We start from the raw sequence: 14,541 nt of genomic DNA on the forward strand, positions 1-14,541 counted from the left end.
TTAGATAGTTCACAGAATCTAATTTAGAGATATTATGGCATCTAGAGTTTGATTTTGCAAGTGGCTATTAATAAAGACTTACAATTTTCAGCACCTCTTACGATCAAAGAACCAAACACTAATTATATGTCTTTGATACAAGCTCCTTTGTTACGGTTGCAGCGTAGAGCAACACTAGTTAAGGTGGTGTTAAATTTTCCAAGAAGCTAGGGGGGAAATGCTTTGTCTCTAGAGAATTTCAGAAGGTAAATGACAACTGAAAGACAAACCTGAATAACTATATTTTTTCAAAAGATTTTAAACCTTTTTTTTTTTAACAGTCACTTTACGGTCCTTCAGAGTTCAGACGTAGTGTGAACACTCCGCATATTTGTTTTAATATGTTGCTCATAGTTTGATAAACCTCCTCAGTATTTTCTACTGACTTGTCAGACATTTTTACTTATTACATAATGTTTCCTAAGCTAAAATTTAACACATTTATCACATATTCATTTTTCTATCTATGCAGGTTTACTTTGCTTCCTTCTTATATTCAATAAACTAAGGTCTGTGTGCTATTACAAGACTAAGCCTAGCATGGTAATAGCAAATCTTAGCTATTCAGCTACACCTGCTCTGCTTCAGTGTTCTAAAAAACAGTCTAGCTCGTTCTTCATTCAGTAACTTCAAATTATGCAAAATATGACAGATTATGTAACTACAAATCTTTCACACATGTCTAAATAATTATGGATATGTTTTGTTAAATACATCTTGTTGTGTGGAGGGAGGGCTTATGCTTTTAATTAAACAATTAAGACTGTTAACATTTAAATCTAAATGATAGCTGTTAACTTGCCTTGATTAAAAAATATAAGCAAATTGGACAAAACTGAAACTTAGTTTGAAGTGGCTCCAATAGGAAATGTCACTACTTAGTAAGAGAACTCAGTTGGTTAAAACTGGGGATGAGTGGATGGTTTGTGTGTCACTATTATTCCAGGAGTTGTTCTGCCTTATGCTTTTCTCTGTCTGAACTCTAGTTTAATTTGTTTTGAACACTTCTTTTTGGAATTAGTGCGTGTGCAGCAATTTTCAGGTGTTTCTTTCTTTACACTTACTGATGTGCATAAGTGTATATACATATTGATTAAGGCATTGGCCAGGAAGGTATCCTGATGAAGTTATGCACATGCACAACAGTAACCAGTAAGAGTTATGAACTTTAAAATGTTTCAAATTACACATGCCATGTATAGCAGCATGAACAAAGTCTGGTTAATGGTGGGTTGTTAATTCATTGGCGCTGTTCTGCAAGTGAGATAAGGTAACTTGGAGCCCCAAAATCAGAAGGGAAATTCAGATGGCAAATTGCCCAAGCAATCCTAAGTTTAAAATAAGACATCAATTGCAGGTTTCTTTAAGTCTAATAGATATTATAGTTTTTCCAATGACTCAACAGGGATTCAAAGAAAAATATAGGTATTTAATAGGGTAAAAGCACAACCTAACATTTGCCCATATAGCCTGTGGTTCTGAATGCTCAAGAATAAAATCTATTTCTTTCTGAATATGGTAGTACAGGTCTGCAGCTTACAAAATAAGAAAAAAACTTTAAAGTAGGACTGTGTTGAACATTAGCACTTTGGATTTCATTTTTCTGTAGAATAAATACATGTTTTTCACCATCCCCATCAAAATGATTTTGAAGTGCCCACACAAATTCTAAAGGGGCATGATAGGAGAAATTTCACAACCATGGCCTGGAATAAAGATACATTGTCACAAAATCCCTAAAAGGACAGACTTTGTAGTTACACAAACATAATTTCATACTGAGCAACAGTTTTTGAGTTTCCATTAGATGACAGCAATTTCTTAAATCTTGCTTTTTCCACCTTGATGGGGTAGGTGTGGGGGTGCCATTTGCATCTTCTACCTAAAATGTATTGAGTCATCTCTGCAGATGATACTATATAAACTTGTGGCAGAGAACAACACTTCTATAATCCAGATGTTTTGCCATTGGTAGTTTTGAAGCAATTAATCTTTTTTCTTTCTATATGTCTTGAGACTATTTTTGTACTCCTGGATTTTGTTAGACATCCAAGGCACACTGATAAATTATTTAACTTCAGGCTTCTCTCTTCTTGGAAAGAACCAGTTGACTGATTTGTGCAGACATTGGCTAGAATCTAGTGGGAGGGGCCCCTTTGTAAAAGTCACTTCCATTTTCTTTGAGTTGGTAAGCTTGGCGTGTACATTTGGAATCATCAGCATACATGCTTGGAATAGAACATTAACACAAGGAACTTTGAACTGAGTCCAGTATGTCCACATTGTTAAAAATGTAAACAAGAGTAATGTGATGCAAGTTGCGGGGGGTGTCTTAAATTTCACATATACACTTATGGGGTCATACAGTGAAGATGCTGACCTAGTGTGTGGCTGCACTGTTAGGAAAGGAATTGAAAATAAAACTTCCAATATCATAATGCTGTTATACAAAACTATGGTGCAGCTGTGTTTGGAATACTATGTATAATTCAGTTTGTCTCGCTTTCAAAAGGATATTGTAGAGCAGGAAAAGGTTCAGAAAAGGGCAAACAACGTGATTAGTGGGATGGAGAAACTCCTCTATGCGGAAAGGCTGCAGCATTTGAGGCTTTTGAATTTAGAGAGAAGTCAACTTAGAACTGACATGGTAGAAGTGTATGGTATGTAGAAAGTTGATAGAGAATTCCCCTTCTCATAACTCTAGAACTTGGGGACATCCAGTGAAGCTGAATGTGAAGATTCAGGATGGAGAAAAGAAAGTACTTCTTTGTACCCTGAACTTCATGGTTTGCGAGAGCGACCAACTAGTTGCAAATATATATGTTGGGGGAGGGACTTGTAGAGGGTAGTGGCACTACAGCAAAAATTATTGGAAGATATTAGCTACCCATTCTAGTCTAGGTTCAGGACTGGTTTGGGGATAGAATCAGTCTTGGTTGCCCTGGTGTGTGACTTTTGTTGTGAGAGAAAGAGACAGAGGGAAGTGCGACCTTGCTTCTTCTTCTCAATCTCTTTGAGGCTTTTTATATAAACAGCTGTGGTATCCTTTTAGACTGACTCTGTGTTGTTTTACAGTGGTTATGTTCCCATCCCCAGGATCTGTTCCAGAGAGCATCATTGGGCGAGTGTTCTTTGGCCCACTGTGTTTTACACTGTTGTGAGGTTCTGCAGGGCACTAATTTATTCCTAATGCTTTTTGACATCTATATGAAACTGCTGGGAGTGGTTATTAGGGGATTTGGAGTGTGGTCTCATCACACTGTTGATGACAATATAACTTATTTCTCCATAAGGTATGACAGTGCAGGAACTGGTATGATGCTTGGGCACAGTGGTGGGCTGGATGATGGCCAATAATTTGAGTTTGAATCTTGATAAGGTAGAAGCTGTGTGGGTAAGTAGTTACTGGGTCCAGGAAATAGGTCAGTTGCCTGTTTGGATGTGAGTGCACTTTATCTGAGCAGATACATAACTTGGGGTTGGGGGTACTCCTGGCTCTATCTCTGTCACTGGAAACCTAAATGGCTTTGGTAACCAATAGTAATTCCTGCCAGCTACTGCTAGTGTAGCAGCTTTGGCTGTTCCTAGATTTGTATACGTTAGCCTATAGTACTGCAGGTATTGGTAACCGCCAGACTGGATTACTGCAGTGCACTCTGTGTTGGGAATCCTGGAAGCTACAGTAGCTAATGTGGAATGTTGTGGCAAGGCTGTTGAAGGTGGTGTGTTACACTTGTGCTGGCAAAGCTGGATTTGGCTGCCATTATTCTACTGGGCCAAGTTCAAAGTCTTTCTGCTGTGCAATGAAAGAGTGTGTTTGACTTCTTATTTTCTTCTGCAGCTTCAGCTGTCTATGCTGAATTGAATGGTTTTTGGGGGGTTGCAGAAGACAGCACCTAAAAGAAGGAAGTGGAAAACTGCTGTTCAATTAGTGGAACTCTGCTCATAGTTCCTAAGATCTGGGGCATCACCTTTCTATGTTAAAGCTGCCTTTACTCTGTTTTTGTTTTCAGTCTAGTGTGCAAATAATGGCTATTATTGTTATTATTATTACTATTCATTTGAATGTACTCAGTTTTGAGTCGTGCCTCCAACTCCAGCATGACTTATTGTGTATAGGAAAGCACAGTTGCATTCCAGCATAGCTGAGTTATGAATAAAATTAAGATTGAGGAACACCAAATAGGTTCAGTGGCCCTTGGCCACAGAAAATGTTGCAAGGCTTAAGAAATACATCATTAGAAACAGTTGTAATACACTGGGTCAATGATTACAAAAGATAAATGTCTCATTTCATTATGGTTAGAGAGTATGACACAGCCTGTGAAAAACAGAATCTCAATCTGCAGTTTCTTGTTTTCCCGACTGTGCTTAAAAACACTTTGGCTCTGATCCAGTTAGCCCTCTTATTCATATTTTTTTGTCCTGGTTTTGTGCACGTACAGCAGGACTAAAGTATTCCTGAGCAGCATTTCCCTCTGTTGAGTGCTTCTTCTAGCACCTTCCCACCCCAAAGGAGCTTCCTGTGCAGTATATTTTTTTTATGGGGGCGTGCTACTTTGGGGCGGGGGAAATAAAAGTAGTATTGCATACTGTTTGCTCTAATACTTCGCTTCAGGTTGGAGGAAGGGCAGGACATAAAAATCTTGAATGAATGAATATGTGTGTGTGTGGCTAACAAAGTGCTGGGGAATGGTGACCAGGTGAGAATATGGAAACTATTATCAAGCACATACACCTGGCAGCTTATTTTGCTGCCTCTGTTGCATCCTTAAGTAGCTGGCCAGCACCAGTAAGTTTTGGGTAAGGGGCTTGAGAGGGTGGTGGCAGTCAAGCTGCAGACCCTCCTGGAGAAAACTGATTTCTGTACAGATTCAGACCTGACTTTGAGACAGAATTGGTTTGATATTTGATTTGATTTGATATTTGTGTTCTACTTTTGAAACAAACAAATTATTCAAACAATTAATACAATTCAGTGCAAACTGATAGTGATTTAAAATATCAGAAATGGTTACTGAGCACCAACCTTGCTTCGGTTGGCATACACTCTCTGGGAAGCTGCTTTTACACCCAGTGCAGAAGCACATTTCCAGGAACAAGATTTTTCATAGTTTTCAGTATTCACGTCTTTTTACCCTCAAAGAAAGAAATCAATCCCTTCTATGCTCTTTTCAGTGTGGTGGGGCAACAGATTCCATAGAAGAGCCAAAATAGTCTATGAAATTGCATCCACCCCCTTTGTCATTCTCTCTGCTGCCTTCCACATGTTGGGAGCTGAGATTCTATAGTGGGATGCTTGCTCATGTACTACTCAGAATGTTGATCTTCTAGGGTTTTAAATCGTGTAGGGAGCCTATGAGTAGAAATGCTCCACTCTGCAGAAGCTCAGCTATATATATAAAACACATGGAGTGAGTAGCAGGAGTGGCGATGTGACAGAAGGATACTGGAAACCATCATTTTTAACAGAATGGAAAATATTGGAACAATGGTGACATAATCCATAAACTTTGTTCTCTGAAATATATGGATGTCTGCATTTTTTAAAAAATATTTTTTCACACAAATATTGCTTCCTTCTGTGCCCAAAACTACTTTCTTCAGGAAACTGCCAGTGTTGATACACTAGCAAATTATTTGCCAGTGATATTAACACCACGAACCACCAACAGAAAGTAAACACAGATTGAATGCTACTGGTAAATGTAATTTGAGATATGTATAGAAAAGTTATATGACATATCTCTGGGAGAACAAGATGCTGTAAAATGGTGGACTGAAAAAGTGAAAAGGTGCAATACATATTTTATGGGTGTACACAAATATTACATTGCATATTTTAAAATAATTTGTAGAAGAAAATTTCTCTGATCTTTAAATGAAAATCATTTTTCATGCATACCAGCTATGTATGTTAATAATTGCAATGAGTCATTAATATAGTTTATCTTTATATATTGTATGTGTGTGTGTGAAACTGTGCTTAGTTTTCTCCCTTTATCTATTACATGCATTCATAATAGTAGAGCCTCTTTGGGTGATAGTATGATCTAGTATTCAGTGGAACAAGAACATTACAGTGAAGTTCTCCTCTAGGCTGTTCTCAAGGGCATTAGGAAATGCTTGCTTTGCTTGATGTTTACACACTATAAGCTCACATTTACTTTAGGTGTTGAGTGTTAAAATAACATTCCATACACCATGAGACCTACAGGTCTAGCAAGTTAAATTGAAAATACTGGAAACATATTCCAAACTTGCAAATTGTTAAGGGAAAGCCTGCCTGTACACCCTACAATTGCTATTCTGTTCAGTCTCTTCCTTTAACTGCTGGAAAGAGCACTGCAGAACTGTCCTACCTGCTCCTCCTAGCTTTAAGGACCAGGGGGCAGCTGAGGCAGCACAAAAGAACTTCGATAATCTCAAAGGAACTTCACAGTCACCATTTGTTCTCAAATGCCAACATTGTCCTTGGTGGAGTTTGCTCAACCCTCCACCATGCAGACAACATCTTGTGTGAGTTTGGCTCTTCTTATAAGCTTCTGATGGCTCAGAGGCTTGGTTCATACAGAGGCATGGTCTTGCTTGTTCATTTTGTGAGGAAAATTTGATAGTTCAAGTAACCCTGGGGGTAGATTTCAATATGACTGCCACAGTTTGGCAGGATTTGAAAGTGCCAGAGCTTCAGATTTCAACCAGAATGTTGTTTTCTCCAAATGTCAACAGTAAGTCTATGAATAATGGAATCTGGGTATAGTACTTCAGCTGAGGCCTAGATAATGCTGAATAGAGAGGCTCTGTTGCATCCCCTTTTATTCATACTAATCCTCAGTAATTCACTATAACAGTTATGTTTCCTTCAATTAAAATAGCCCATAAAGTAACCTCAGCTGGAGGCTGTACCTTGCTTCCTTAACACATAGACCAGGCATGGGCAAACTCAGCCCTCCAGATGTTTTGGGACTACAGTTCCCACCATCCTTGACCTCTGGTCCTGTTAGCATCCCTGTTAGGGATGATGGGAGTTGTAGTCCCAAAACATCTGGAGGGCTGAGTTTGCCCATGCCTGACATAGACTATAGCTCTTCCCCCCAACTTCCTGAATTTTGCATATACATTTTTTTCTTTGTAATGAGTAATATGTTTATGCTTGGCTTTGAAACATTGAGATGTAAGAAACACAAAATGAAATTCAGCAATTATCTAGGTCATTTTGAATTTTAATCTTATACTCGGTGGGATTGGTAGTTTTGTCCCAGTTTTCTGTCATCAGCAAATTCTTTGTGGCCTGGGGTAAGAACAGGTGAAATTAAATGTTCTGGCAGCTGCTGGGGTAGCTACCTACGGAGACAGAATACTGGCTAAAAAGTAGGCAAAGCTAAGTCACCAGCAAACTAAAAAGCTCAACTTGATAGAGTCTATACCAGGGGCGGGGAACCTTTGGGCTTCCAGATGTTGGTCTCCCATCAGCTCCAGCCAACATCATCAATGGCCAGGGCTGATGGGAGCTATAGTTAGGAAATCTGGAGGGCCACAGGTTCTACAGAAATGTGTGAAAGCCACTCCCAGCAATATTGTGGGATTTTTTTTTACTATCATAGTTCTTTCCACCCCAAGTAACTTTTACCGTTAAAGTATGTTTTCCTGACTTTCTCCCCACCACTTTAGATCTACACATGATGGGCATGTACTTCTTTTCATGTCTCTGTCTGTGTTGTGTCTAGTTTGGTCCTCAAAGTGTCTTCTCCTGTTTTAATAGTTTGTTAGGGTTGTCTAACTGTTCAGAACCAAATAAATTTGCAGTATTTTAATTCCTAGATGAGGCATTTTCTATTCTTGGTATTCAGTATCCTGATTTTGACATTGTGTTTTTTCAGTCAGCATTGCTTCATATTAATAATCTTTAGAATACAGCAAAATACTGCAGTCTTTTAGTAAAATTTTACCATAAGACCAACATCATTTAATTGATTTGAAGGTACTATACATGTGTAACATATTTTCATCTCTTGTATTTCTCTTTCTCTTTTTTTAGTGAGTGACAGTTGCTTCAGGAACCTTGCAGAGGATCGTAGTGGGATAAACCTTAAAGACCTCGTCCAAGATCCTTCTTTGTAAGTATCTATCTCAATGTATGAATAATGGATTTCTAATTGAGCCACAAATTGATAACGGATCATCTGTAGAATAAATAAACACACAGAAAACCCAAACATTACCACCTCAATAGGTCAGGCCAGAGGGAGGATTGTTTTCTCAACTAAGTCTTACAATACTCAGTTCCATGCTCAGTCTATAGGGAATAGGAAAATAAAATCTGATAACATGAACTTATTTTCCTCTCATGTTAAAAGAAGTCATTAATTTTCTATTGTACACTACAAGTGGAATTGCAACTGACTTTCCAAGCCATTTGGAGTATTGTGTGTTTTATATGTGTAAATCCAACTATTTCTATGTTTTCATCCTGTAACGTTCCATCTCCAGCAATGGGTGTGACATAGCTGCTGTTGGTGGGACAGGAAAAGGTCCAGCTCACCTGAACAGCCAGTTGAAGTCCAATAGGCATTCACTATAATTTTCGTGGTGGTTGCCATTTTATCAGTATTTTTTTTTATCTCTTGATTAATTAGCACTAAAACATTTTTCTGGCTACGTTTTTTAAATGAAAGAGTGTTGTAGTGTTATAATGTTAATTATATATATTAAAAAGGATTTTAAATAACCCTTTCTGGTCAGTGCCACTATAAACCAAGTTTCTAAAATAGTGTTGAGCATACAGCATTACTATTTTCTTGAAATAACTTATCTGTTTACCACTATTTTAGCAATCTGGATAATAAGTGGGGTATTTTTTTTTTATTCTGTAGCAAACTTTCAGTTTTAAAAAAGCTGAAAATAGAGAAAAAGATAACCACCTCAAAGGTTATATATTGAGCTGTGTGATATCTTCACTTCCCTGATACATCGTTGCCTATGTGAAAGCCCACGTTTTTTAAAAGACAGAAGATTAGTACTATGCTACTTTAAAAAAGAAAAAAGAAATGGGACTTTTTGTGGTCTGAGAAAAGATGGAAGAATATTAGTGTATGTGCAGGACAATGATTGATTGGATGGCATTGTTTGGATGCCCCTCAAAAATGAGTGTATAAACCATGACAATTAACGCTAAGGGCAGTAAAGGTAAAGGGACCCCTGACCATTACGTCCAGTCGCAGATGACTCTAGGGTTGCAACGCTCATCTTGCCAGCGTACAGGTCATGTGGCCAGCATGACTAAGCCGCTTCTGGCGAACCAGAGCAGCGCACGGAAACGCCATTTACCTTCCCACCGTAGCGGTACCTATTTATGTACTTGCACTTTGACATGCTTTTGAACTGCTAGGTTGGCAGGAGCAGGGACCGAGCAACGGGAGCTCACCCTGTCGCGGGGATTCAAACCGCCGACCTTCTGATCGTCAAGCCCTAGGCTCTGTCGTTTAGATCACAGCACCACCCTCGTCTCAAGGGCAGTATTCAACTGCATTTTTGTGCTAGTGCAAGGGTATTAACCCCACTCTCTGTCCCCCATGCTATCCCCCAATCTGGTCTGAAAGGTTGAGGGGAAACCCAAAACAGATTTAGGAGGTGCACAGTGGGAGGAGTGGTGGACCATTCTGCTGTGTAAGGAGGGATTATTGTACTGATGGAATGATCTGCTTAGCGCTTTGTCGAATACAACCCTAAATGTCTAGTGTGGAGTTACCTGAAGATAAAACGCACAAACGCCTGCTTTCTAGGTTCTGCCTGCACTGGCAGAATTAAGCTGAATATGTTTTTCCTATAATTACCTTGAACCAGCAAACTTTGCCTAAAGTGTGAGGTTTAAGCATTCTTATACAGCTCAGTAAGTGTTTAAGTTTCATAACTTACTATAAAACTGTGGATTTACTTATCCTGCCTCTAACAAAGAACAATGTTTGCTTTAATTAGCTTCTTATTAAAAAATATTTTTAGTGACTCACCAAATTTAACATTAAGTTGTTAGCAATTTCTTCCCAAGATAGTTTTCTAGGCAGAAATTTGAGTTTCAAATGGGTGGGCTTGGAATTGTGGTGAGAGCCAAGTTTTGCCCCCATTTCACTAGGCAAAATGCACCTCAGCCATTGGCAGGATATGAAAAATAATATGCATTGATGGTTTTAATGAGGCTAATACAAACAAAATCACGCAGTTATTCAGCTATCCATGTCTGAACCTTACTAGGATTCTAAAGGTCATAACCAGCGTTTCAATTTAGGACTGGAAACATATTGGAACTTAGGAAACCTGTTATAGCAGGAACATGTGACGTTATTAAGGCACAGATAAAGAACCTAACTGGCACATTCTGCATCAATTTCAGTTTCCAAAGCATCTTAAAAGGCAGCCTCTTGTCAAGCATATTTCATTAATCAAATTGTGATGTGATTAAAGCATGTGTTGCCACAGCCAGATATGTCTCTTACAGAAACGAGCACAGCTGGTGCACCAGGCTAAGCCAGGCAAAAGCATACCTGGCAACATCCATCACTTGGTTTGTGGATTCAAATAGATACAGGAACCACCTAGACCATAAACCTTACTTAATTTCTCTGTATGTCTGTCTCCCTCCCATTCTCCTGTGGTATTTGAGGATGTGCTTGAAAACTGGTGGGAAAGGGTAGCTGGATTAGGCCTAGGAGGCAGCACCTGCTGGCCCCCACCCAGACTGATACTTTTAACAAGGCATTGCATAGCTAAAAGCCTGCTACTTTGAATGTTTCATTCCTATCTCATTGAGAGTCATATTTCATAATATTTCCAGTGGGGGTTTTTTGGCTTTGTTTTCATTTTTTAAAAAATCTACACTAGTTTTTTCTATTAATTGACTAAGAAAGATTTTTTTTCAGCTGTGCTTCTGTGACTTCAGAATTGTGGAAAAGCATATAAAAATAGCACAGAACATTTTAGTGCCCTCTGTGTGTCTCTTATTTTTTTCCCTCTGAACAGATGGGGAGAGAGGGGGAAAAAAGAGTAGGAAAAATAATTTTAATTTCTAATAGGAGGCAAGCCAGGTCAAAGTGTCTATTGACATGGAGAAAATGCAAAAGAGTGCACACCATCTGTACCCAGTCATGAATATCTTAGTATCTTTTCATCTATGGAAAAACAGAAACCAAGCCTGTAGATGGGGAGTTTATAGAATTTATAGAATGAGACTGAGATCTTACCTCAGAAATATTGTGATACCATTGGGCAGTCTTGAGCCATCCAAAGCACAAACTCTGTTTAGCCTTTCCAGCAGTCCTACAGTACTACAAGTTCTAAAGTTTTCATCTCCCCACTTATAGCCATAATCCAAGAAGAATATAGACACACTGAAAAATATGACAGTGAGTGACAAATTAAAATGATAAAAGTGGCTAGGGACCCTGGTGAAAAGGAAGACTTATAGTCATTTACTTACTTACTTACTTACTTACTTACTTACTTACTTAAAATATATGCACTGCCATTAACACGTCTCAAGGCATTAAAGGTAAAGGGACCCCTGACCATTAGATCCAGTCGTGACTGACTCTGGGGTTGCGGCGCTCTTCTCGCTTTATTGGCCGAGGGACCCGGCGTACAGCTTCCGGGTCATGTGGCCAGCATGACTAAGCTGCTTCTGGCGAACCAGAGCAGTGCACGGAAACGCTGTTTACCTTCCTGCCAGAGTGGTACCTATTTATCTACTTGCACTTTGATGTGCTTTCGAACTGCTAGGTTGGCAGGAGCAGGGACCGAGCAATGGGAGCTCACCCCATCGCAGGGATTTGAAACACCGACCTTCTGATCGGCAAGGCATTACACAACAATAAAATCAGTTCCGTTAACATTTCACACATATACAATAAAACAGGAAACTAAATCACTGAGCAGATCTTATTTAAGGTCCAGTAAATGCTTGACTTATTCCTACTCTGAAAGTTTGGTAAATGTTAGGGCTCAACCAATAACTGAATGCAGCACATTCCCATGCATGTTTGCTTGGAAACAGGTCCTACTTTGCACAATGTATCTTAATTCTAGGTAAGTTTTCAACCTTAGATTATTCCAGCAGTCTGGAACCATTTTCAGCCTTTCAGCCATATTAGACCCACCAGGCATCTCCATTTGTCTCCAAAGCAATTTTGGGCAAAACACACTCATCTAGTTGTGGGTCAGTTAGAAAGATCTCTGATCTAAGCACCACCATGCCAAAACCAGAGATAACATCAGATGGGAAGAAATGTTGTCTTTTACTGTTAAAGAGCAGTCAGAATGATAGAATCATAGAATTACAGAGTTGGAAGGGACCCTGAGGGTCATCTAGTCCAACCTCCTGCAATGCAGGAATCTCAACTATAGCACCCATTAGTAGGGTAAAACTAACCTGTCTCACAATGGACTGAGGTTTGTCTCTGGTCTTATCGCTTTGGTGCTTACCACTAAAATAGGAAAATAAAATCCCTTGGGTTGCTTTTAAGAGATTCACTTAAGAGCAGAGGCACCTTTTTAGCCACACCACTCCAATGCTAGTCTGCATTGACTACACTGACTTGTAGTCAGTAGGGTTTCAGGTTGGAGTCTTTCCCAATCCTACCCAAAGATAACCAGAAATTGAACCTGGGACCTTCTGCATGCGAAGTATGTGCTCTGCCACCAAGCTACAACTCTTCCCTCAACTGAGGAATAAGCATGGGAAGACAGCACTGAGCTGACAATGAGGCACTCTCTTCCCACAACTTATCCAATAGGCGTTCAACATCTTCAGTGGGCAGAAAAAAGGCTGAAATCCATCTTGGAAAGACATCTGAAGGGATAGCTTGATGTTCAACTTGACAAGCAGCACCAGCAGATAGACCACATAGAGTGGGCAATGAATCAGGCAGTCTTCTGTCAAGTAATGGATCTGAATGTTAATTTTTGTCTGCAATGCAAAGAGATGGGTAGGAAGATTAGGGAGGCAAGTAGCATTACAGTCATGCTGGCTGATAGTTGTTCTGTATGCCTTTCCACCTCTACTACTTATCAGAACAATCATTCAGAGACCAAGAAGAGGACAAAGTCCTCACCAAGTCGTTCCCCCCCCCCAGTGGTCTTTGTGATTGAGGATCCCTGACTACCTTTATCAAAGCCCACTTCTTTACCCTTAGATGCAACTATTTCAGCTGATTCTTTGTTGATTTGCAGTGAAATGGTGCCCTCAGTTGATGTTCACTTTCCTTGTATCATGGAAGACCTTAATTATATGCTCTTCATATACTTCAGTATATGGAAGGCCATTTCTTGATTGCTGCATATAATGGAAGAAATCTCCTACTACAGTCGTAGTGTGTAATGTCTTATATTTCTCCAGAAATATATCTGACCTCCAGCCTCTCACCTTCAGGCATATCTGGATGAACAGAAAATCACAACCTCTTAACTTTTAAAAATTCCATAGAGGCACATCTTTTTGATTTTGCCTCCAATAGGTCATTATGCCTCATGTAGCCTGAGTGTTGTGCAGCGTACTCTTTTACAGTGTGCTTTCAAGCCCCTTAAGACCTGTCTCATGGAAATCGCTTCTTTGCTCACCTGGTAACTTGTAAGAAGAAGAAATTGCATTTTTTTGATATTTTCTGAGTTCTCAGATTCCTCATTAGTCATACACTAAGGTTACTTCTAGAAAATCTGTTTGTTGAGAATTTATCCTGAGTTGTTTGTGTGGAGGTTAGATGGCACTTGCTATTAACTGAGCAATTTATCCTGATTTCTTTGTGATGTTGTCTCAAGCAAGCATTATCATACACTTCCAGTGGATTTCCTCACAAAAGACTGGTTTTTTGGTGGGGCAGGCAAGGTTATTTTGTGCAAAATCTCCAAATCAGCTGTAATTGCACAACCTGAGTTTGCCAGTGTGTGATTGTTGCTGGGGTTTTTTAATGGCATGGGATTCCTTCTGAAAGCACCCTAAACCACAAGAACAATTTTGCAGCCTGTTTGTTTCCTGTCATCCTGCATTGCTCAAGCATTCCTATCTAAATCTAGATGATTAAAGAAATGCATTGCTTTGGTTTACAAATTTGCCTTTGTCAGAGTATTCTGGCTTTTTCCATTAAAGGAGCAGCTATATCTACCGTCTTTGAGGAAAGGACCTCCATACAAGAAATATTTGGAACTACAGATGAAGGGCGGTATACAAATTATATATATATCTATATCTATATATATCTATATATCTATAAAGTGGTACCTCTGGATACGAACGGGATCCATTCCGGAGCCCCGTTTGCATCCTGAAGCGAACGCAACCCGGGGCGCGATTTGCCGCTTCCGCGCATGCGCATGACGTCATTTTGACCATCTACGCATGTGCGAGCAGTAAAACCTGGAAGTAACGCATTGCGTTACTTCCGGGTCGCTGCGCAGCGCAACCCAAAAGTGCTTAACCTGAAGCAACTACAACCGGAGGGATGACTGTATATATATCTA

General features: G+C 39.4%; 1 protein-coding gene across 35 annotated transcripts in view; it reads left to right on the top strand.

The window, feature by feature from the left end:
* The window catches only part of GPHN (gephyrin), a 233,308-nt gene that overhangs the window by 27,495 nt on the left and 191,272 nt on the right, over positions 1-14,541 (top strand). For all 35 annotated transcript variants that reach the window (XM_083604388.1, XM_083604375.1, XM_083604383.1 and 32 more), the window contains exon 2: positions 8,078-8,156. In XM_083604388.1, the coding sequence (XP_083460514.1) occupies positions 8,078-8,156 (79 nt within the window). The remainder of the gene's footprint in view (positions 1-8,077; positions 8,157-14,541) is intronic.

Source organism: Podarcis filfolensis (assembly GCF_964270895.1).
Source record: "Podarcis filfolensis genome assembly, chromosome: 1".
NCBI classification, from domain to species: domain Eukaryota; kingdom Metazoa; phylum Chordata; class Lepidosauria; order Squamata; family Lacertidae; genus Podarcis; species Podarcis filfolensis.